This window comes from Aspergillus neoniger (assembly GCF_003184625.1).
Source record: "Aspergillus neoniger CBS 115656 unplaced genomic scaffold BO87scaffold_47, whole genome shotgun sequence".
Taxonomy (NCBI): domain Eukaryota; kingdom Fungi; phylum Ascomycota; class Eurotiomycetes; order Eurotiales; family Aspergillaceae; genus Aspergillus; species Aspergillus neoniger.
In genome coordinates this window covers 19,173-42,866 of record NW_020291175.1, presented here as the reverse complement: position 1 = coordinate 42,866, position 23,694 = coordinate 19,173, and the positions used below count along the sequence as shown (strand labels likewise).

The window sequence follows — 23,694 nt, the reverse complement described above, 5'->3', positions numbered from 1 at the left end:
CAGGTAAAAATTAAGAAATATATAAAGCAGCCTGATCTCTAGAGAATAAAAATTTTTTTCTAGATTTATTAATTCTTATGAATACACAGGCTTCATTCAGACATGATTACTTATTATAGTCTTTAGGTTCTCACACCACGGGTTCAACCTGGCCTAATCTAATATTAAACAGAACTCTCAGCCGCATCGGCTACCCGCCTGCGCCGGCCACCCCTACCACACCGCCCTAGAATCATTGTACTACTCATTGCTAATTTACTGCCTTTGATAGAAAGAGTGGTTGCATGTAGAAACATGTTGGGCGGTATACTAGGTGGCCGGCGCGGGCGGGTGGCTGATGCGGCCGGGAGTTACATTAACTACTATAGTATATTATTCCGATGGTCTTACTCCTGATGGCTAGGTTATCCTATCACACTGGGCATGATAACTAGGTTATTCTATCACACAAGACTTATTTTACAAATTATTATTTATATTATTCTTAAAAAAATAAAAAACTAGAGACTATAATATAGTATATAAATTCAGACTTATTCGGAACTTAAAAAAAAGGCCTGTCTAAAGTAGTATAAATATATTTGTTCACAAAGTCTGGTAGACATATTACTTAGTATGAATATTATTTATTAACCTTTACTATTATCTTTACAGCCTTTTTTTATGATATAAATTTTTTTGTGCCTTATTAATTTCTATTATGACATTTATAAGTAGGTTAATCTCCTGATTCAGCATACTTTCGTTCAAAGATAAAGAAGTATTTAAAAATAGATTAAGATAATATTCAGAAAGAAGCAGATATATAGATAAAAAGATATTTAAATAATATACTGAAGTGAGATACAGAGAGAAGTAGATCTGAAAATGATAAAATCAAAGAATATGCTGGAGTTAAATTCAGAAAAAAGCAGATATAAAGATAAAGAAGTATTATAAAATATGCTGAAGTGAGATTCAGGGAGGAGTAGATGCCCTAGATGTTAGACTCAATATATATTTATTTTATTTCTATGTAAATAACAGTTTTCAAAGACTATCTTCTACGACATTGCCTATAGTATTTTTCTAAATGCTTAAATCTAAATTTTTCAGTATGTTAAGCTGTTGAGTATGTGTTTCTAATTGATATGGTACGGGATGACCGAGGTCTCTTACTGTGCATCCAGACAACACTTGACATGCCACAGTTCCGTGTCATTTTAGTAATCAGACGCTCCTGGTAAGCTGCCGCCTCCCAACGGAAGATCGTTCGGACCACTTTTATTTAGTTCTGCACATTCAACTGCGTTCCTGCCACGTACATGGCCATAACGAACAAAGTCAATATTCAACACTTTAACCCTATACGCTGGCAACGTTCTTCAGAGCCCAATATCAATTGAAGCAACAAACATTTGCTCAACCGTTAAAGCAGAAACCGAGTTCGACCACTCTACTCAATATAGCCTCATCTCATCATGTCGTTTTCAAACCTTGTTTCTGACCTTGCATTCAGAGACGCTCAGGATGACCGAAGTTCTCAAATATCCCATGCACGGTCGCAAGCCACCGCACGATCATATACCAGCACGGCTGCGACCAGCGTTAGCATATCTGGTGACATATCTAGCCAGCTTCATTCTGGTTATAGTCACCCATTGAGTAGATCATGGCAAGCCGAGAAGCAGTTGACCAAGGTTCGTATTGCGATATAGTCCTGTAGTATCATGGTCTGATTGTGTGCAGGAGATGCTCATCTATCCCCTATTCATTACTGATAACCCTGACGAAGAGACGCCTATTCCATCCCTTCCAAATCAGTATCGCCGAGGGTTGAATCGATTAGTTCCCTTTTTAAGACCATTGGTACAGAAAGGACTGCGTTCCGTGATTCTGTTCGGTGTCCCTTTGCATCCATCTGCAAAGGATGCGCTGGGAACCGCTGCGGATGATCCGACCGGTCCGGTAGTTCAGGCCATCCGCCTTCTTCGTTCGCGCTTTCCTCAACTTTATATCGTGACGGATGTCTGTCTTTGTGAATACACCTCACATGGTCATTGCGGGATACTACGTGAGGATGGGACGCTCGATAACGCACAATCCGTTGATCGGATTTCAGATGTAGCCCTCGCCTATGCTGCCGCTGGTGCTCACTGCGTGGCTCCGTCAGATATGAACGACGGCAGAGTCCGCGCCATAAAGCTCAAGCTTATTGAAGCTGGTATCGCTCATCGTGTCCTCCTAATGTCCTACAGTGCAAAATTCAGTGGATGTCTATATGGTCCCTTCCGAGATGCCGCAGGCTCTTGCCCATCCTTCGGAGACCGCAGGTGTTACCAATTGCCTCCAGGTGGCCGGGGGCTTGCTCGGCGAGCGATACAGCGCGATATTGGGGAGGGCGCAGACATAATAATGGTGAAGCCCGCTAGTAGCTATCTGGATATCATACGGGATGCGAAGGAGCTTGCCAAAGACATGCCAGTTGCCGCGTACCAAGTTAGCGGAGAGTATGCCATGATACATGCAGGGGCCAAGGCTGGCGTTTTCGATCTGAAATCAATGGCTTTCGAGAGCACAGAGGGTATACTACGGGCAGGAGCTGGTATCATTGTGAGCTATTTTGTGCCCGACTTTCTGGATTGGCTTTCTTAAGCTATTGTGATAAGACCGAGCTAAATCATGACTGTAACGAGTATGCCCACTTTGCTGTTTATCCCCCCTGTATGTTTTTGTCTTTTGCATGTCAAAGTCCATATATCTGATTGAGCCTGTCGATCGATCGAAAAGCATCAATTTGTTGCTTCATTTCCCTCTAAAACTAAACGGAGGAAAAACGCATTGCCTCTTTCCCTTTCCCGCTTGTCCCTGTTAATCTTATTATATTTCCCCATCTCTTGCTGGCCTTTCATAAATTTCCGATACGCCACATTTTGAACAATTGATGATTTATGTCCCACAAATCCTACTTGAAGTCTGTCATCGAAAACAATGCTTCTGTAAAGATGTTTGTGTGTCTAGCTGCTGTGATGTTGAGGACAAGATTATATATCATTTCGCCAATTTAGGCCTGCGGACCACTCATGTTATCAAAGAATACAAATAGGGGTCGATGGAAAACCTAAGGTTATGTCAAAGCTTCACACCTTGTGCTCTGAGCCAGCCAGTTCTCTCAGAATGGATGCAGAGAATAAATCGGTATAATTACAAGCGAAGCTGAAGGTTGATGATAAGGACAAGTATAAAATAGTTGGTATCCTGAAAGCCAAAAACCAGCTGGTACGTACCAACAGATCTGCACAAAAATCACATATAGCTTGGCTTTAGTCCCTGAAAACCATAGGCTACGATGTCTGACTTTACTACCTCTCCAGGAGCGACATACGCCCCGCGTCGTAGTCGAACACCAGGATAGATCGTACAGCCAGCCCCGACGTAGCAATCTTCCTCGATTGTAACAGGGCGCCCCTGATATCGGCTTTGTGAGCCTTTGCGTTCTTGCATATTAGCATGGGCCATCGATGTAAGTATGGTAACCCGGGGACCTATCCAGGTATGGGCACCAATGGTTACAGGACAGTCATCAACAAACAAGCAGTTTTCTGAGACCATAACATCTTCACCGATATGCACGTTGTACCCATAGTGACAGTAGAAAGGTGCTTCAACTATAGCACCTTGCCCTAACGACCCTGTCGAACGAGATGAAGTCAGACCAGGAGGTGAGTTGATAGCTGAGCCTGGAGGAACAAGCACTTCCTTCAGCAACCGACTTTGCTCCTTAGTGCTTAACCCCGAAATAGGGTTACAGGCGTTATTGAACCGCCATAAGGCGGCCTTGCAGCGATCCCTTTCTTCCACGAGGTGAACATCATAAGGTCGGTAGAGGTCACCACGTATCATCTTATCTTTTTCGGTGTCCTCGGTCGATAGTGTACGAGTAGATAACTGATGTTCGATGCTTAGTGCCATCCGCGCCTGAGCCTGGGGGCTATTAGTGTCCACGTTCCCTGAATGTGCTGATCGTTGATCTATCCCTCCTTGGAAGAGCGGGACTGCCCCGGGTTTGGAATGACCTCCATGAGAAAGCTCTCTGATAGGAGGAACGATTGGGAAATCAGACTTAGCATGGCCTTCCCGGGATAACTCATGGATCGAGGGGACCTCGCGGTAATCAGGCTTTGCCACATGATCGGAGATGTAGGAAGGGTGGCCTGTGCTTCCCCAGCTGCGTTTCGTCCATGGACCGCGACCGGAATTAGTTCCTGTGGGACTAGTATTGAACGAGGCAGTTGCCCGGTCGCTTTCGTCTACAACAATAGGCCTGATTTTCCCTGGATCAAGTTGTTCCGGCAAGGTTTGTTGCCGGTCATGCTGACTTATATCGTGGACATACTGAGAATTGACATCCAAATAGCCTTCCTTGGATTGCAGAGGAACTGGAGTTTTCGAATTCGACGGCTTTTGCCAGGTGCTTCGGGATGAATAGCCCTCACACAAAAAGCCCCCCCTGATACAGTTGTTGCCTACAACACCGATGAAGTTAGATCCTAACCATACCACAACACAGCTACGGAAACCATATCACCAAACTTACAGGCAGGATGTTGTTCATCGCACTTCTTTTTCCTCCTCCGACAAGTCATGCAGCCTGTTTTGGTTCGGTTACTAAACACGCGTTTTCTCTTGGGTGCAACTTGAACGGCTGCCTGGGGCCGCTCCTGAGGAAGTACAGATAGTGAGGATGGCTGCTCACTCTGTGCTGGCCCTTCCGTTGGACGACCGCTTGTACCCCAATTCTTTTGAGACGTATCATGGCCATTGGCCTCGCGCTGAAGTGCCTCAGCCAATTGAGCGTCGGATGCGTCAAATTGTTGTGCACGCTGGGCTTGATGTACCAGCTGGGAATCATAATCATGCCATGTTGTATTTGCGGGTGGCGTCCGAGTATCACCCCCATGTTCCTCTAATCGAGGCTGAGTAGAAGGGGATGGATGCTTGATTTCGCTTTCACCATGGGACATGCCGGTGTCGTTCGACGTAGATGTCTGAGTGGGGGGTTGGCTCGTATCATCCGAACGTAGAACCGGGCTTTTCGGAGCCCTGCGAAGCATACCATGGCTTTCTTCTTGTTCCCCAGATTCCGACCTTTTTCGTTTGCTTTTGCTGGGGCCCGACGAGCCACTCAGGGAAGGTGACCGCTGAGAATGAGGCTCTTCTAGTTCATTAGCACTGTTGCCGCTCTCAGCGTTCCCGTTCCCCTGTATTTGTTCGTCGAGGCGAGATTGCGCATCTAAACCATTTCGTACGAAGACATCGGAGGATTCAACGGCGCAATCGGTAACAGCCGGTGTGGGCACAGATCCCGCAGTAACCGAGGGCTCTTTTCCGTTCACTGCAGTAAATCGAGAAGGGCTATGGTCCGCCCTGGGCGCTTTTTCGGTGTCTTGATCATTCATTACCGATGTAGAAGCCACTGTTGCCATGGTAAATGAACAGCTCAGTGTATGGATGGTTATAGATCAGCGCGGATGAAAGTTGAACTATCCGACATTTGCTTTGAGGACAACGCTCCTTGTACCCGATGATGATTACCGCCACTTACTGGCTAATGGACGATGGAATCGCTAGACGCGCCTGTCTGTATTTGCAAATTGCCCAATATAATCTTGTGAGTTATGTGCGCTGAATTGAATCATTTGTGGTCTCCAAACAAGCACATCAAATTCAGTCCCAAAGGGATGCAAGCTCAGGAAGCGGTGCAGGAGATTTGAAGCGGAAACATATGTCGTGCAAGTCGACTATGCTGAAAAGAGAGATAGAGAAGGCTATCGTAGTATTTGAATATCAGGTCACTTCCTAGTAAATAACTAGGTGACTTGTATGACTACCCCTAGGACTGTGCCACTAAAGAGGCCAATCTTGAGTTGTTGTTGGGCTGGGGGAATGCCCGGCAGTAGAGGCAAGGAAATAAGTGTTTAGCGCAGAAGTAGGAGCGAAAATGTTTTGGACATTGCAGGGAAGGTCGTGAAGAGAAAGGTGGGAAGAAGAGAGGAAAATAGAAAGCGCGTTCCTCGCTTTGGAAGTAAGAAAAATAAGAATAGAGGGAAGAATTGCAACTATGATGCGCAGAAGGTTACGTGAAGCGAGTAGAAATGCTAGATTAAGATGGTAGATTGAAATGGGGGAATGTCTGGCCGTCTCACATCAATTCGCCGGCATGGATTCAAGATAGGGCGGTTACTAAATAGAAAAGAGGGGAAAGGCGTCAAAGGAAAGAAGGAGGGGAAAGTGTAGTGGCCGTGGTCGTACTAGCAGTGGAGAGAAGATGGATAGGCAAACGATAACAATTATAGGTCAGCGAGTAGTATGTCGAAACGGACTCCTAGAACGAAATTTTTTGCCGCCTGCAGGTGGGAATCAAGAAACGAGGCATTTCACTAAGGAACCAATAGTACCTAGTTGCAAACCCCAGGAAAGAAAAAGGAAAGACGAGCAGCCGTAAGGAGGGGGGGCGGGAAGAAAAATAGTAATGTTAAAGAGGTAAACGACCAGGGGAGTCGAAGTACTAGCAGTACCTTAGTGGGATGGATGCACTGTAGAGTTGGAGTCGTTCATTGGGTGTCGTACATCCTGGCAGAAGGATGCGGCTGCCAGCTGGCTGCTGAGCACTCGACAGGATTGAAGTTGGCGCGCGATCGGCCATGAGCGGCGCGAAGCAAATGGTTGGCTACCACAACCCCGGCAAGCAGCTTCTGGTTGGTTGGACGTGAAGTTAAAAGACGCATGAGTTTGAGCGATGGCGCGCTCAGGCGACACGCCACCTTTGGGAGGGGGGAATCGACTCGCCTTGGTTCGGTGGCTTTTGCACTGCCGTCTGCTCTACCCGCGAGGGAAGCGCGGCACGGCGGCGGCGGAAAAGGTTCCTGGTGGGTCGAAGCGACCTGCGCGTTGACAGCCTGAAATGGTGGGTGTGGAACACGCTTACACAATAGCTCGGTCGCTTACCAGCGCTGCCTTTTCCCGCCAATTATTCGCCATTGGCGCAGGAGGGACGCGGTTGCGGTTAGTACGGCACAGCACCTGTCTGTTCTTCCCTCTTACCTACCGCGGAACCCCCTTCTTCCCCCCCCCCCCCTTCCCTCAAAAATGTCTGTGCTATCGTCCCGGAAATTTGAAATTGGCAAATCTCACTCACATTCTGATTTACCAGTGAACAATGGGTACTCTTTGAAAGCTGGGAAGTAATTATACTCCGTATTAGTAGGAGGAGCTCCCCTACCCCCTCTTTTATGAAGGGTGATGTACCCTATATCGTGACATGGTCAGCCACGCACATCATTCCATTCACATTGAAGTAAAATGTATCCCAGCTGTCCTTTGTACGTCGTTGAACAACAGTGTCCTAATCACCTCAAGTACCAATTATTAGCAATGTCGAAAAACTTAATCTGTTCTAAATTTGCCAAAAGTAACAGATGATTGATGGACAGATATTCTCAGCTTCTGGCTGTATTTTAAGTTATGTAATCTACTATAAAGTGACTGAAGGGTTGATTAGGTGCCATTGGTATCCTAGCACAAACCATCTGTCTTTTTTTATCCACTCATATCTCAATGTGGAAACAAAAGCCATATCCTAGAAAAAATCTCCATTTTTCTTAATTCTAGTTCAACTAGCCCTATGTTTAAATAGACTTTGAAGCAATATAATAGATTATAGGCCCATCCTTGGGACGCCTATGATATACGCAGCCTTACCACCCCCCAAGGTTGTCATATTCGGGCTCATCAAAACCGTAAACTCAGAAAACAATGATCTAATTACTATAAGCAAGCTCAACATACCTGGATCGATTCTGCACAAGGCCTGAAGACCTTTCATAATCGACATACTATGCAAAAATCTCCACATCGGTATTACCACTCCACAAGTATCCTGCATTGTGTAAACCTAGTAATGGAAGGAATAGGTGCCCTGTAGTCTAGGTATCTATTTCTATAGCTAGTACTGCAAATCCGGTAGTTAACTACTTAATGTGTTTACTTATAACTTCCTAACTACTAGCTATAGGTCAGAGCTCTAATTGATGACTAAGGCTAAATGGAGATACATCGCACCGGCCCGATAGAATAGCGCCAACAATCCGAGAGACGCGCTGTTCTCACCGCCAGTACTCCGTAGTACGCATTGTTTTTTTCCAGAAATATCCATATTCCAAAGCCAGAACTCTCATCATAAATTACAGCCACCGTACCCCACTTTACCAGCTGCTTCTCCAAGGCTGCTGCATCTTCAGGCAGGAGTTTGCTCCAAGCTCACCCTACCTCCGACGAACCCCTCCAAGGAAGCCTCTTACCCCGCCATATATTCTGCCAACCTATTCTTTCTTGCTACGCCGTCTCGTATCTACGGCCTTCTCTAGACCCTACTGAGTCTTCATCTAGACCTCGCTTGCTTGAATCGTCTATTGAAGGCCGAGGAGCGCAGCGTACAGTACTGTCAACTTCTGGAGCGGAATGTCTGTTTCCATACAAGAGTTGGACAACACAGTCCGGGCCTTCTATGAGGGCAAGGGAGATCTGGTATGTCGCAAGGAGCTGGGCGCTTATGACTTTCGATGTGTGTCCTCATAATTGGGATGTGAACTGACCTGGTATGCGACTCACAGCAAAAGCAAGCTCAGCAGACCCTGACGGAGGTGAGTGACCGAATTGCATAGCACATATCATTCATCTAGCTCTGACTTGTTTCCGGCGACCAGTTCAAGCAAAATCCGGATGCTTGGTTAATTGTGGGAAATATTCTCCAAGAATCAACATACCCACAGACAAAATGTGCGAGACGATGCCTCACTCTTTGCTGCAGACGGCCGTGCGCTGATAGAATCAGATCTTGCTCTCCAGGTCCTTGACGATGTGATTATGACGCGATGGAAGGTCTTACCCAGGGAGCAATGCCTAGGTGATTTCTTTAAGCTAACCTCGATTGTCAAACTATTCTAACATCCTCAGGTATTCGGAATTTTATTGTCAACTTCATCATCGAAAACTCGAAATCGGAGGACAAGCTAAGGAGTGAGCGAGCCTTCCTTAATAAGCTCAACCTGGTTCTCGTTTCCATCCTGAAACAAGAGTGGCCACATAACTGGCCAACTTTTATCAACGAAATCATCTCGTCTTGCCATACCAGCCTGTCCATCTGCGAGAATAACATGGCGATTCTTCGTCTACTATCCGAAGAAGTGTTTGACTTTTCCCAGGATCAAATGACTTCGGTCAAAGCGAGAAACTTGAAGACCTCAATGACGCAGGAGTTCTCGTCCATTTTCCAGCTATGTTCCGAGGTCTTGAACACGGCGAACCAGCCAAGTCTTGTCAAAGCTACGCTAGAGACTCTGCTTCGTTTCTTGAACTGGATTCCTTTAGGATATATCTTCGAAACTCCCATCATAAACACCCTGCTGACGCGGTTTCTGGATGTTCCTGAGTTCAGAAATGTCACACTCAAGTGCCTCACTGAAATCGGCGGGTTACAAATCGGCAACCCGTACAATTACGATGAAAGGCTGGTCCATATGTTCACAGAGACGCTGACTGCAGTTTCAAGAATCATCCCCTTGTCCATGGATTTGAAACAGACCTATGCTAAGAGCAACTCGAGGGACCAAGAGTTCGTTCTCAACCTGGCACTGTTTCTTTCTAGCTTTTTTAGCGCTCATCTGAATGTGAGTTCTCATGGCATAACAATCAGGTTCATGCTAACTCATCAAGCTGATCGAAAAATTGCCCAACCGTGACTACCTCACCCACGCCCATTTCTACCTCATTCGTATCAGTCAAATCGACGACAGGGAAGTCTTCAAGATCTGCCTGGAATATTGGACGAGACTAGTGCAAGAACTGTACGAAGAGATGCAGCAGCTTCCAATCACAGATATCAATCCTCTGGTGAGTATGGGTGTTAGCGGCCTGTCGAACGGAGGTGCACCGCATCCCAGCACGTTGGCCAACTATCCTCTCCGGAAACACAAGTACGAGGAGGTTTTATCAAGCCTTCGCACAGTCATGATTGAGAAGATGGTGCGTCCTGAGGAAGTCTTGATTGTTGAAAATGACGAAGGCGAAATTGTTCGCGAATTCGTTAAGGAAAGTGACACCATTCAACTTTACAAGACGATACGCGAATGCCTGGTCTATCTGACTCATCTGGATGTCGTCGACACAGAGAATATCATGATTGAAAAGTTAGCCAAGCAGGTTGACGGGTCCGAATGGTCCTGGGCCAATTGTAATACTCTCTGCTGGGCCATTGGCTCAATTTCCGGAGCCATGAATGAAGAGACCGAGAAGCGATTCCTGGTCAACGTCATCAAAGATCTCCTTGGTCTTACCGAAATGAAGCGTGGAAAGGACAACAAAGCCGTCGTGGCCAGTAATATCATGTACATTGTCGGACAGTATCCGAGATTCCTGAAAGCGCACTGGAAATTCTTGAAGACCGTGGTGAACAAGCTTTTCGAGTTCATGCATGAGACTCATGAAGGTGTGTTGCTGCCCTGCAGATGGAAAGTCATTAGCTAACCCAAACCAGGTGTTCAGGACATGGCTTGCGATACATTCATCAAGATTGCGAATAAATGCAGGCGGCATTTTGTTGCGCTTCAACCGGGGGAGAACGAACCATTCATTGAGGAAATCGTTCGCAATATGAGGAAAATTACTTGTGATCTTTCTCCTCAGCAGGTCCACACTTTCTACGAAGCCTGTGGCTACATGATCTCGGCACAAGGCCAAAAGGGCCTCCAGGACCGACTGATTGAAAATTTGATGTCCCTGCCTAACTCAGCCTGGGATGCCATCATAGTGCAGGCAAACCAGAACCCCGCTATACTTCAAGATGGCGAGACGATAAAAATCATCGGAAATATTATGAAGACGAATGTCGCAGCATGTTCCTCTGTGGGCACTTACTTCTATTCCCAGCTTGGACGGATTTATCATGACATGCTCAATATGTTCCGTGCCTCCAGCCAGCTTATCAGTGACGCTGTAGCGCATGATGGTAAGGATGTCTTCTTCTGTCCCCGCCACACTCTTACCTCTCGTCATTCCCGTTTCACTTCACCCCTTATGCAGCGAGCATGTCAGTTGTTAGGGCTTTCTGACCATTACATAGGCAATATTGCAACGAAGACCCCGAAAGTCCGGGGTCTAAGGACGATCAAGAAGGAAATACTGAAGCTCATCGATACCTATGTGCAGAAAGCCGACGACCTGGAAATGGTAAATGCAAACATGGTCCCTCCGCTCCTGGAGGCCGTTCTCGTCGACTACAATCGCAATGTCCCTGACGCGCGTGAGGCGGAGGTCTTGAACGTCATGACGACGATTATTCACAAGTTACACGTACGCCAGCCCCACTAGATGACATTGAAGCCTTGCAGGATTGATATGAAGCTGACATGTGATATCCAGAATCTGATGGAAGACAAAGTCCCCTTGATAATGGAGAGCGTCTTTGAATGCACACTAGGAATGATCAACAAAGACTTCCATGACTATCCAGAGCACCGTGTCCAGTTCTTCAAGTTGATTCAAGCTATCAACTTGTACTGTTTCCCGGCATTGCTCAAGCTCGATGCTACGCAATTCAAGTTTGTCATCGACTCTTGCATGTGGGCCAGCAAACACGACAATCGTGAAGTCGAGAATACAGGTCTCACAATGTGCCTTGAGCTCATGAACAACATGGCCGACACTGATGCTCAGACCTCAAATATTTTCTTCCAACAGTTTTACATTCCTATCTTGCAGGATGTATTCTTTGTCCTGACAGACAGTGATCATAAAGCCGGTATGTAGTCTAGTTCCTGTAGACAGAAGTGTGCTAATGTCTATTATAACAGGGTTCAAATCACAGGCCATGTTATTGTCGCGCATGTTCTACTTCATTGAGTCTGGCAAAGTGCAAAACCCGATTTATTCTCCTGAGCAGGCACCCTTAGGGACATCCAACAAGGATTTCTTGCAGGAATATGTCGCGAATCTCCTACAAACTGCTTTCAAGAATCTCCAGGAGTACGTTCTACCCGATCATGAGGAGCATATGAGCCGAAGGAAACCGAATGATTGGCTAATATTTTCCCAGAATCCAAATCAAACAATTTGTTGTTGGCTTGTTTGCATTCAATGACGACTTTAACAAGTTCAAGACGCACCTGCGTGATTTCTTGATATCACTGAAGGAGTTCTCCGGTGATAACGCAGACTTGTATGCGGAAGAAAGGGAGCAAGCCTTGCGGGATGCTAAAGCCGCTGAACGAGACCGAGCAATGAGGGTAGGTGGTCTTTTGAAGCCATCCGAAATGGATCAAGAGGATGAGCTATGACTGGACAAGGAACTGCGTTCCGAAGTTGCGCTATCAACTGCCGATACCACAGCGCATGACAATGATCCCAGGTCTTTATCGGCAAGTGACTGGTTTGATGGCTGGTCATGTTATGGACTCTAAGTTTGAACTAATTGCCATTTAACGAACAAGAAATTATCAGTGCGTATTGGGTTTCTTCCATCATATGGTCCTCATGTAAAGTCAGTCTTGGTGCTTCCAGAGCGCAGCGCGATATTCGTCCGCTCCTTCCTTCGTGCCTTCCCTCAACAATCAATTTGCAGTGACAACATATTTGAATCTTTCCACCCAACGGAATAAAAAAAAGAGAGAGAAAGAAAGAAAGAAAAGATAAGAAAAGACCAGTGGCCTGTTTAAAGGTAGCCAGGCGCTGCGGTGACAAGGTCGTAGAAATTCCAAAAGGGAGCAAGAGGTAATGGAACATAGATATATTCTCTCGGAGGTGGCCATTCAACTACAAAGAGGTCATTCTACTTAAGGAATAGTCTAGTAGTATCCAGAACAAAGAACAAGCATTCATTATTCTACCCATAAATTATTGTTGTGCAAGTAAACCCCAACGTCTATCAGTAGTAGTAGTTGAGCGCGTACCAGAAGCGAAAAGGCGGTGTGAGGCCGGCCTCTTGCTGTGATGCATCTCCGTCAGAAGCAAACCCCATTTATCTGAACGCTCTAATGGTCCAAGAGACATTTTAGCCCCCACGATAATAAACTTTGTCCCATAACAGCATCAGGACGCCTCTCCGGAGACGGAGTTGCGCCAAAATTGAATTTTATTACCATGTCTCGGACTCGCCAAATACCGTCTGAGCCAGCAAGTAGTTCTCAACTGGAATTGACAGAGGAGCATACCAACATTTCGTCAGCTATTCCAGGTCCAGCAACACTTAGGTTAAGAGCAGCAGATGAGCCTGCTGCTAACCGGCCCGAAATGAATGAGGGCATCTCCCGACGTATACGCTGGAGTGAAGATGTCATAGATAACGAAGGAATGGGAAAAAAGAGTTCCAAAGGTAATCCTTCCCTAGCCAGTGGATTCTCCGAAACTGTGCTCACATATCGCAGTGTGCTGCATCTATCACAAAAGCCGACCTATTGGCGATAGTAGCTCCGAGTCCGAATCCTCGGACTCCAGTACTTCTAATTCGGACACAGATAGCGACGGCGAAGCGGCCTGCCATAGAAGGACGGGACACCGCCCGCCTACAGGGCAGGGAGAAGACTATGCTTCTTCTGGTCAGAGGCCTCCATCGAACAGAGAAGGAAGAACCTGCCGATCAAGTCACCGAACGAGGAAAACGAAACGAAAGCCAAGCCCAAATGCCTATGAGAAAATGCCAAAGACTACGAAGGGCCGTTAAAATATTCGAGACCTTTCGCAGACTAACGCTGTGATTCATCCTCAGTATCCAGCAGTTAAGGTCTCCCACAATAGTGTTTGTTATATGCCATGAGAGGAATTATTTTAATCACATGCAATGCGATAACGACATCAATTGATACGCCCCATCAAATCTGCATTCTCAGTATCGTCCAAATGGAAACCCACACTGACTATCAAGGTCAGCCTTTTCTTACCTGTCCTCTGAGCGTCCTTGGATAGCACGGATGTCTCATAGTACTTCTTCTAGCATGATTTCTCAAGACGGGTTTGCCCAGGTTATCTATACAATACACGTAAATATTACTGGGTGGTTGAAGATGGTGCAGGACATCAGACTTATTTCAGAAGGCTTGCTGGAATCTGTACAGAACTAGAAAGCGAATAAAGGGAATGAATGGATGAGGGGACAATCAAAGAAAGAAGTGGTAATGCTGTGATCATAAAGGGTGAGCCGATTGTAGACTCCGTTTATCAACAACTATGAATGAAGTATATTTCACAGCATCATGCTTTTTCTTCTAGCCATAGCAGCCGCGGCACGTTGCCCGCGCTTAGTCCGCCCTGAATCGGCCAGCCTCGAAGTAGACAAGTCTGCTCCAGTACTCGGTTCTGGTTGCTGTGTAGGAAGGCTCGGTTTGACGAATTCTTCAAGGGATCTTGTCGAGTGTGAATTACCTGCATGGGCCTCTGATGGAGAGTCATCTCGGCTGCCTATGCCTATATAGCCGTTGTTTGCTGGTTGAAGTTCACCTTTTCTGGATGACTCGGGCTGCGAGGAATGCCGTCTAGAATTCCGAGCTGAAGCAGGTCTGGCCTTGCACCCAATAGGGGGGACGTTCCTCGTAACATCATTACCAACCATCTGTGACGGCTGCGTCTGACAATTGCCATCTTCGGCCATTACTTCATCGACTTTACTACTCCCAGCCACCCAGTGATTAGGATATGCCCCTGTAGACTCGTAAATGCCTTCAGGTGTCATATCGCACTTGCTTGCCGGAGAAGTCTTCCGTTTCCTCTGAGATACCGAGTTCATTTGCTGGGTGGATGAATCTGCTGCTGCCTCTGTCGTCGATAATCTAGGTTCTTTGCCTGAAGAATCCGAGTTTCGCGGTCTTCGACCATTCGATCGCCCATTCTTGTGCAGGTCCTCATCCTCGTTCGAAACCAGCCGTGCATTGAGAGAGCTAGAGCTTCGTCTTGGGTGATCGCCAACTGCTGCTATCAATTCCTTCGTAGGTCGCCTCATCTTGTCTCGTAAATTTGGCTCCGCATAGCTCACAATGGCTCTCTGACGCCTGGAAGGCCTTGTTGGGCCGGACACCTCAGGCAAATTCCTTGGTCCGCTCTCAGTTTCTGGTAGCGTCGGCGACTGCGTGTTGGGTTGGGATTTAACCATGGGATTTTCGTTATATTTCTCTTCATCTGTGGACTGATAGATTTGACTCTGTCCAGGCGTCAACTCTTGCCTCGACTGCTCGAGATCCGTGCTTTTTTCGGGGGGTGTTGGGGACAACCCAACTTGCCCATCCTTTTCGTCGACGGAGGATAATGTGCCTTTCTGGTGCTTCTCTTGCGCCATTGTAGTATGTGCTTTCGTTGGGCTGGTCACATTCATGTTCGTGCTTCCTACATCATCATTAGCTGATAAAATCTCAGTATTGCGGTGGCACGGCACAGCACATACTATGCTCCAATGCTTTCCGTTTTGCCAACCTGTGACTCATTGCCTCTTCTATCAAAAGCGATGCCTTCCCTCTCGATGGGCTATCATCAGCCTCTGAAGACAGCGACTGCTCGTTGTTGCCCACCGGTGAAGGTGACTGCATGCTTGTCCATGGAGCGTCGGATTTTCTCGATAACGATTCTATTGTGTCTTCGTGATGCACCGAAAATTTGCGCTTGGCTCCTGGGCCAAAGATAGCCCCAGGGATGTTTCGTTTCGAGGTTGCCCCGTGATCCATGCTAGGACTTTCCACTTGCTTTGATGCTAAGTTGGGCCTTTTTCTTTTCCTGGTTTCAAGAGTTGGGGGCAAAACTGCCTCGTCCTCGTCCGATATGTGCTCGTCGTGTCTTGGTGCCTGCTGCGCATTCATGATATCGGAAGAATCATTCGTAGAGGAGCTGTCGTCCGCTGTGTCTGGCTGCGTGGCTACAGGTTCTTCCGGAGTGGGAGATCGCAGATTATCGGCAGTGTTATATCGGATATCTTGCAGCTCTTGCGGCCTGTTCATGGTAAGCATTGAAAATTTAAGGCTCGGGGTTTCGTCTTTTCCTTACTCTAATGTTCTTCTGGGGTAATATTTGTCTTCCAGGATGACAGGAAGCCTTCCGTCTTCGTCTTTCCCATGATTGAGCTCATCATCAGCAGCCTTCGGTTTCCAATCCGGCAGTGCCCGATGTTGGCTCGAATCTCGAGGATTCTCTGCACATTTGCTGTAGAACGTGCGGGGTAGTGCGCCAAGGTCAGCCACCAGGTTGTTCAGCTCCGCCAACTTGCTGTCTAGTCTCGTCTTGATGTCGTAAACACCATGCTGGAGTAGCCGGACGGCCTCGAATCTCTCTACCTCCTGGCTAAGACTTATTACTTGCTCCCGAAGCGAAACATTTTCTGAGAGGAGATGAGAGACTTCAGATTCCAGGCTGCGAATGCGGAGGGACTGTATCGAGTTTACTCGGGCGATCTCACGATTCTGTCGCACAAACCGTCGTTTTACTGATGTGGCGCTAGAGTCAGCTTCAGTAAATTCCCAGCGGGGAGGGGTTGCGGTGCTTACAGGCCTCTATGTGCTCTGTTGGAGCTGACGATTCATTTAAGCGAGCCATACCCGGCATAAGGAGGCAAGACTGCGGTCAATTCCTCGGCAGTCAATCACCCAGGGACCAGGTATATCAGAAGTAGCAAAGGCAGCCAGTATCCACACTTATTCCGTATTGTAGATAGTATCTCGCCTCCTTATCCGAATTAACCGGTGAGTAAACAAGAGTGGGTGGATGTGGCCCCGTGATAGTTGACAAACGCGGGTTGGTTGTTGACAAATGCCCTTATCGGGACTAGTGTGATTGCTGTCGGTCTGCGACCGCTCAAATGGTGCATCATAATAATGATTGAAGCTAGCCGCAATGAATCATTCACATATTACCTTTCAGTTTATCATCTAGCCGCAGCTCCCTTTAAAAACCGACATTCTCTTGTAATACAGCTCTTCATTAAATCTACAAGCCACAACTGCAGTCATACCAACTAGCGTGCAGTCTGTGCAGCCCGCGTCTTTCACTATTCACTATCCGTTAATATACCCCGCCTCTATTGACTTCAAAGAGGGTCAGACATCTACAAACCGCCGCCAGTAGCAACAAATCTTCTACATCATGGCATACATGTCTCGCACTGCTTCCATGCTCCCTCCCGGATCCTCGGCCACATCCTCGTTTCGTCAGCCAAACCAACAATCTACAACAATCTCACAGCAACAGTCTTCGGTCCTAGCATCCCGCATTGCAGCAAAAAGGGCTGAACTAGAAAATCTGAGGCAGCTTCGTGATATGAGTGCAGCACTGGCCTCGCAGATGCAGGTTTTACAGGACAAGCTTGGGACCCTCAAGGATGGCACAGAAGGTTTGTCAATTCAAAATATCATGGTGGAGTATGTCCTGATTGACTCTCGTGTTGGCTGTAGCTTTCGCGTGTGTCCTTGCAAACTGGGATAATGTACTGCGGGCCATCAGCATGGCCTCGAGTAAGTTTGCTCTCTAATGTAGATTTGCTCTCAAACGATGCTGATCAAATTTAAAGCGAAAGCCGCGAACTTGAACTTACCGATGGAACACACACCAGATTCAACTACCAAAAGACTACCGAATGGCTCACCTATGCCTGCTACTCTGGTACGGATCCCCGTTTCAAAGCAGGAAGAGCCTCCTAGCCAGTGAATCACTGTGTACAAGATATTGGCTCTTGGCTCGGGACATGCATATTTTGCATCCACAGACGTCCTTTGGCAGGTAACACAGTGCCTGTGGACGGGGTCAGACTCTCATTGGCTTAGCAGGTGAGCCGTTATTTGGATGGTCGAGTATAGCAACGGGGTCCACAGGAATATCATTTACAAGGAGGCCGGGATGCTGCCTACATGGAATCACAAACTACGCGCTGGACGTCGTGGATGTTCTTGGTCATCTCTGGCATTGTCTGAAGCGGCGGTATTGGATGCAGAGAGTTCCAGTTGTTTGTGGTAGCGGGCATCTGGCGCAGGATGGGGGGAAGGGGGTTGCTTTCTGGTTGCAAAATGAGCCTCTCCTGGGACTGTCGGAATATCGCGCGGGGGAACAGTACCTGAGGATAGGTTATTCTACCTAAAGGGGCAGTTGTCCGTCAGGTCTAATCCGTCGGTGGAAAGTTGGGGATAGCCAGCATATCAAGGGATGATACGGATATTTTTCTCGCATACTCCATGCCAGTTTATATTTCCGCCGTGACTGTTTCCTCTTCTGAGTGATAAGCAGGGGCTCTCTCCTTGACGGATAGGTATGCACGGGTTACGGTCCAGGGAATTAGAAGGGCTTTGTCGATCAGTCTGGCGCCAAATATGGCTTCCAGTGGGCTGCTTACATCAACGCCCAGTAGTTTGCTGGGAATCGCGCATGCGTTGTCGAGCTCGATTTAATAAAAAGGGGTCACCCATCTGGTCTCAGCAGAAGACATGTCCGTTTCATCTCTCCGTGGGCCTACCGTAGAGACTGTTGTTGTGTTCAGCTCACATCTGCCATGATACGGGTTTGTTCACTAAAAGTGTGCGAAGGCAAACAACATCAATTTTATTTTGGAGGTTTTGATCTTGGGAATCCCGTTGATATCTCTTGTGTCCTTCGAATTATACCTACTCAGAGAACTTGAACCCGCGTGGTTATGATGAGATAACATATTACAATGGTGGTTTCCTGCTGTTGTTGGATTAAGTCATTGTACTTTGCAGTTTGGATACGGATTCGAGTGCGCTCTAAGAATTTGGGGGGGGGGGGGGGGGGGGAAAGAAAAGAAAAGAAAAATTTTGAGTAAAAAAATGGAGCTGCGGGGAATCGAACCCCGGACCTCTCCCATGCTAAGGGAATATTATACCACTAAACCACAGCCCCCTCTTATATATACTCGGAGTTTTATTTTACCTATATGACGTACTTTGTTCTTCTGCAGAAAGTTACGCTTGCTGCAATGATTATAATCGCAAGACATCATTAATACCTTAGCTGGACTGTATCCTATCTATCCACGATTTCATATACATGCTCGGTGCATACATCATTCAACGCGTATACCGCATTCTTACGGAACACCAAAAGATATAGTCAAAAATACCAAAAAATGGAGTTGCGGGGAATCGAACCCCGGACCTCTCCCATGCTAAGGGAATATTATACCACTAAACCACAACCCCTTTATAGTGTACTTTGCCAAAGTAAAGGCCATATAGTCCACTAACGCTGTACGCACGGTAATCACTGATATCAATATATATACTTCCAAAGCTTAGCCCAACCCCAGACACGTGGATGATCTCGGTTGCAATCAGTAACATCCATCAACTACCTAGTTACGTATGTGATAAATCAGGTGAAGTCTTATGGTACAATCTCCTGCCACGGTTTCCTATGGTTTCCGGGAAGTGGCCAGTTGGGTATCCAAGCAATTAACCGTCAGGAATCAAGAGCTACCTTATCAATTTCCTTTATACATTCACACCACCTAGTTCTGACCGGCAGTGTTATGTGCGTGATAGAGTCAGGTACCTCTCTTTGAGCACCTCTACCTAGTAGGTCTGTCTGCCTAGATGAACCTATACATGATACGCGTCCCAAGCTCCTGGGCTTGAGGTCCGGGCTCTCCATTGGATGGCCGCGCGGTTGGCTTGTTTGCAGTAACTGGGTCGTCTACTCCTGACGCGCACTGGGGGCGGGTTCTGGGAGTGTTGGTTTGGGGTGACATCAAATTGGTTTTTGGTCGGCGATAACGTACTGGCAAGTTCATGGTAGAAATATATATCTACTACGTGTGTCAACAGTGGACGATACGAGCTACCATATCATACTGCCTGTCCCCTTTAAATGGGAGAAAAGTATACATGGTACCGAGAAAAAACCCCAAGCAGGAAGAAATTGCTAGACCACACTACCCTATTTCCAGATATCACGACAAGACGTCAACCTAGCAGAGGAATAGACACAAGTACCAAGTATTGCTATTCACACGCTGGGAAGCTGGTAGACTCACTTGGTAATCGCAGACAAGGGACTGCCATCGGGATCTTTTTTATCGAGCCTGCAATAAAGCAATGGTCGCCCGTGGCAAGAGTCCTACACTTCGATGAGAGCTTTAAGAATGTGTTCAGCTCCAATCCTTCGTGACACCTGCATATATTGAATGTCTTCCGGAGGGCCAAAGCACCGACTAAAACATAACCCGCAGCACAACCCCACAGTACCTGCTTTAGCTTGAACATCTCACTCAGCACATCATTGAGTACACTTAAAATCAAACAAGAGGATTCAGTTCCTAGATATATTCCACAAACAACCAATATGGGGCTGTGGTTTAGTGGTATAATATTCCCTTAGCATGGGAGAGGTCCGGGGTTCGATTCCCCGCAGCTCCATTTTTGCCCATTTTCTTTTTTCCATACTCGTCAATCAATCGACAATGGGAATGTGACTCTCCATGTATAGTATAGACGCCTACACACGCCCTCTTGAGACTTCAACACTAGATGAAATTTTGCACGAAGGCACTGGGATACTGCTTCATAGACATCAAGCCCACACTCCTGTGTTTCAAAACATCCATTGGGGCTTGAGACCCATTAGATAGAAGTTGCTATTGGTGTCTTAATTGTATCTATCCATCGCCTGGCTCCAAGGTACAGTCCCTGGTCACCAGTATACAAAATTCTCAGGCCCGTATTGAATAGGCAACCTCTATACCCTGGCTATATTAGGACACAGCTTAACAATAGGATATCGATCAATACACTTGCTGCTTGGATGATTCAAATAGGTCAGGACTGGTAAAATGAACACGACACCTTCATACTTAGCATTTCCATGCCATCTGATGTACCCTTTAGATTTGCGATGTGATCGAAAGACATCGTGTTAGCTGGGGCTGGGGGAAAGGGGGTGACCAAGAGGTTGCGTCGCAGGACATTCCAGCTCGTTCTCACACGGGCAAACTACGGGGTGGTTTGGAATAAACTAAGTAGGTTCGACGCCTGCTGCTTGCCATGTGCAGAGCCTCTGTACGCAATGGGCGGGTAGGGCGGAGAAGGCAAGAACTGATGTTGTGTCTGCGATTGTATGGATTTGGCTCCTTGCTGCCACGCCAAGACACACTCTGTCGGCATACATATCTCATGTAGCCTACTGTTTACAGGCAAGACAATATAGTTACTCCTATGTCTTGACATACGCGGGCCGGCTCATTGCTGGTGACAATCCCAGCAAGATCTTATGGGTGTATGTATATACGAGTGATATAATATCTTCCCATAACCAGTGAGTACCATCACGGAGCAATACTAGTCAGTTACTGTACAGCAAGGATAATTGTGGGAGGAGCTGCTGACGTTGTGAGCATGACCACCACCATAGTGACCTCGAAGGAATGTATTATCTGATGGTCCAACCATAAGTGCCGTTTGGTGTAGATTGACCAGTGACTACAGCAGGTGCTCGAATTAGAATGCGCTGGGGCCACCAGCAACCGTGCAGGTAAAAGCCAGCTAGGCCAAGATAGGCAATAGACTACTGCAACTAGGAAGGGATGGGGCAAAAGGTTAGCCACCGGTCACCCCCTCTTTTTACTCCACTTGGCCTGCCTTAAACATGATAATGATAATAATAATAATCATCATAAGGAAAGGCAGGTATCGTATCGGGTACCTCGAGAGTCGATAAATACCTAATACTTATCTTGTTACAGTAACAGTAACAGCAGCAGCAGCAGCGGTAGTCAAGTTAATATAGTAACTTGCTTACAATGATTTACACTGTGGTACAGTGGTGAGTGGCACATACTAGTTAGTATGTTACGATATACCAGGGACTTTCAAGAGAGACCATTTACCATACACATCATAGGTAAGGTATTGTCCCGTAAGTCCCTGGATAAGCCCAAACACGTTCGAAATTATCAGCGAGAACTGAACAATGCTCCGTACTAGCTCAATGTAGGTATGCTCTATTGGGGATAAGTTTTGGGTAGAGACTAGTATTGCAATCTACCCGTAAACCCTACAACGCCGTGTCTCCTGGAGATTGGGCCATGCTCTCCCACCCCCCCTCTTTCCCCTAAAGGGGCTGTGTGCATGTCACTGGCGTCTTTGGGGCATTTACCTACCCATATATATATATATATATAATACTTAATATGTAGAAGCCAGTCCCTCCCCCCAATAGTTCCCCGTCATTTACGTCTGACTTGGCCCTGTGCGGACTGCGTGACCTGGAGGCTATGCTACAACACACTGGATGAAGAACCCGTTCCGTATCCCTTCCCATTCCATCACAACAATAACCCTTCCATTCACCTCAGATATCTCATCGGTTGTCATCTGACATAGATCTGGATCCACCGGCTTTGATCTACCCTCACGTCCTTGGGTAGGTCCCTTTGCTAGTGGGGTGGCCTTGCGTGACCCTCCTGTTTCGCAAGAATGAGACCGAAGTGGATTATTATGGTGTGATGGCCTTAACCTTTTCATATATAATGAACCTCCACACCAATTTTCCATCACATCTGCTAGCTCTTCTCACGCTCTTCCCCCACTCGAACAAGAAGTCACTCAATGCTAACCAAAAAGAAAAAGCATTATCAGCAGTAGTAACCATTCTCATTCACGGAACAAGAGGCCGACTAGCAACCCTCAAATATCGCTATCCGAAGCGCATTCGATTACCCCATATTTGGTGACATGTCATCGGGACAACAGTCCCTAGTCCTGTATTCATACTCCACAGCCCATATATACAAAGTTCTTCAACCTTGTCCCCAACGCCATCCCCTTCTGTTGCCTCTTTGTGAGGACCAGCCAATATGGCAACTGAATGGTCGCTTGACTTCTGCCTTGCTTGTGACCGTCAGACCCTAGGGGAACCATATTGCTCCCAAGCCTGCAGGCTGGCTGAGCTGGATACCGTCTCGAAGGAGGCGACAGCACCTCATGCGATCGTGTGTCCACAACCAACTAGGGCCCCCAGACAAGCTGGGCGTTCTGTGACCGGATCTTTCGTAACAACGGGAACGGCGCCGGCGGGATCATCTGGTTCCCAATACCCCAAAAGGGTACTATCGCCATCTTCTTCGCAGACATCACTGTCGTCGGTCAAGAGCAGCTCATCACGGTCCTTCGTGGTAGCAAGTCAATTCAAAAACGAGTTACGGGATTATGCATGCAGCTTCGACCACGTCCGTGACTTGAAAAGACGTTTCGCATCTTAGCGCCCTATGATTACAACCAGATCTATTCTCCATGAGCACCATTGTATCGAAGCAATGGTGGCTATTGTGGACAAAACCCACGGACCCCTCGCACTTCAGCAGCCTAATCCAGTATCACCTCCCATTCCCAAGAGAACCATTCATTGATTGTCATATCCTTTTTATTACGAGAGCTATATACCCAGCATTAATTATACCATCAGGCCATCCTGGGCAACATGCATACCCAAATAAGCCTGCAGTGTGGCATTCGGCGTGAGGAAGCACAGAAATCAGTCAGGCATGGAAGGGAAGGGAAGGTAGTGGGAGAGGGAATAAGCAATGACGGGCAAGGGGTGGGATGGGCCAGAGAAGGAAAGTACATAGGGGAGACAGTGATGGAAAGTAAGTGGGACCAGAAATGAAAGTAATACAATGGCATCAAGGTG

At 47.0% G+C, this 23,694-nt stretch overlaps 9 protein-coding genes and 3 non-coding genes across 12 annotated transcripts; 6 read left to right on the top strand and 6 right to left on the bottom strand.

Annotated features, from left to right (window-relative positions):
- Positions 1-1,460: 1,460 nt before the first annotated feature.
- Positions 1,461-2,634, top strand: BO87DRAFT_390910 (porphobilinogen synthase HEM2; the record flags this gene model as incomplete). Its single annotated transcript, XM_025624951.1, has 2 exons — positions 1,461-1,679; positions 1,729-2,634. 2 exons carry the CDS (start codon positions 1,461-1,463, stop codon positions 2,632-2,634), a joined length of 1,125 nt encoding a protein of 374 aa, XP_025475029.1.
- A 651-nt stretch (positions 2,635-3,285) lies between these two features.
- On the bottom strand, positions 3,286-5,465 carry BO87DRAFT_319500 (acetyltransferase; the record flags this gene model as incomplete). The annotated part of the gene is made up of 2 exons (XM_025619856.1): positions 3,286-4,505; positions 4,577-5,465. 2 exons carry the CDS (start codon positions 5,463-5,465, stop codon positions 3,286-3,288), a joined length of 2,109 nt encoding a protein of 702 aa, XP_025475028.1.
- A 1,093-nt stretch (positions 5,466-6,558) lies between these two features.
- On the bottom strand, positions 6,559-7,020 carry BO87DRAFT_401211 (uncharacterized protein; the record flags this gene model as incomplete). Its single annotated transcript, XM_025625590.1, has 3 exons — positions 6,559-6,803; positions 6,866-6,938; positions 6,988-7,020. 3 exons carry the CDS (start codon positions 7,018-7,020, stop codon positions 6,559-6,561), a joined length of 351 nt encoding a protein of 116 aa, XP_025475027.1.
- A 1,123-nt stretch (positions 7,021-8,143) lies between these two features.
- Positions 8,144-12,796, top strand: BO87DRAFT_462941 (exportin CRM1). The gene is made up of 11 exons (XM_025629199.1): positions 8,144-8,565; positions 8,652-8,681; positions 8,745-8,817; positions 8,873-8,944; positions 8,995-9,707; positions 9,754-10,525; positions 10,574-11,044; positions 11,159-11,388; positions 11,458-11,836; positions 11,889-12,060; positions 12,131-12,796. The coding sequence occupies exons 1-11, from the start codon at positions 8,500-8,502 to the stop codon at positions 12,369-12,371; spliced, it is 3,219 nt and encodes a 1,072-aa protein (XP_025475026.1). The 5' UTR covers positions 8,144-8,499; the 3' UTR covers positions 12,372-12,796.
- A 266-nt stretch (positions 12,797-13,062) lies between these two features.
- BO87DRAFT_344471 (PPP1R11/YPI1 family protein) lies at positions 13,063-14,252 on the top strand. Its single transcript, XM_025620822.1, has 2 exons — positions 13,063-13,405; positions 13,458-14,252. Exons 1-2 carry the CDS (start codon positions 13,174-13,176, stop codon positions 13,751-13,753), a joined length of 528 nt encoding a protein of 175 aa, XP_025475025.1. The 5' UTR covers positions 13,063-13,173; the 3' UTR covers positions 13,754-14,252.
- On the bottom strand, positions 13,895-16,734 carry BO87DRAFT_462940 (shugoshin family protein). The gene is made up of 4 exons (XM_025629198.1): positions 16,554-16,734; positions 16,057-16,492; positions 15,464-16,002; positions 13,895-15,405 (listed from the first exon to the last, which is right to left on the bottom strand). The coding sequence occupies exons 1-4, from the start codon at positions 16,609-16,611 to the stop codon at positions 14,273-14,275; spliced, it is 2,166 nt and encodes a 721-aa protein (XP_025475024.1). The 5' UTR covers positions 16,612-16,734; the 3' UTR covers positions 13,895-14,272.
- Positions 16,735-17,148: 414 nt separating this feature from the next.
- On the top strand, positions 17,149-17,709 carry BO87DRAFT_319495 (DASH complex subunit DAD2; the record flags this gene model as incomplete). Its single annotated transcript, XM_025619855.1, has 3 exons — positions 17,149-17,395; positions 17,457-17,516; positions 17,573-17,709. The coding sequence occupies 3 exons, from the start codon at positions 17,149-17,151 to the stop codon at positions 17,707-17,709; spliced, it is 444 nt and encodes a 147-aa protein (XP_025475023.1).
- A 1,131-nt stretch (positions 17,710-18,840) lies between these two features.
- On the bottom strand, positions 18,841-18,912 carry BO87DRAFT_t246. The gene has a single exon. It is a non-coding gene; the product is annotated as a tRNA-Ala (tRNA).
- Positions 18,913-19,139: 227 nt separating this feature from the next.
- On the bottom strand, positions 19,140-19,211 carry BO87DRAFT_t245. Its single transcript has one exon. It is a non-coding gene; the product is annotated as a tRNA-Ala (tRNA).
- Positions 19,212-20,354: 1,143 nt separating this feature from the next.
- BO87DRAFT_t247 lies at positions 20,355-20,426 on the top strand. Its single transcript has one exon. It is a non-coding gene; the product is annotated as a tRNA-Ala (tRNA).
- A 1,789-nt stretch (positions 20,427-22,215) lies between these two features.
- Positions 22,216-22,710, bottom strand: BO87DRAFT_178362 (uncharacterized protein). The gene has a single exon (XM_025618391.1). The coding sequence runs from the start codon at positions 22,557-22,559 to the stop codon at positions 22,278-22,280; it is 282 nt and encodes a 93-aa protein (XP_025475022.1). The 5' UTR covers positions 22,560-22,710; the 3' UTR covers positions 22,216-22,277.
- BO87DRAFT_380497 (uncharacterized protein) lies at positions 22,398-23,676 on the top strand. Its single transcript, XM_025624310.1, has one exon. It carries the CDS (start codon positions 22,862-22,864, stop codon positions 23,264-23,266), a length of 405 nt encoding a protein of 134 aa, XP_025475021.1. The 5' UTR covers positions 22,398-22,861; the 3' UTR covers positions 23,267-23,676.
- The last annotated feature ends 18 nt before the right edge of the window (positions 23,677-23,694 follow it).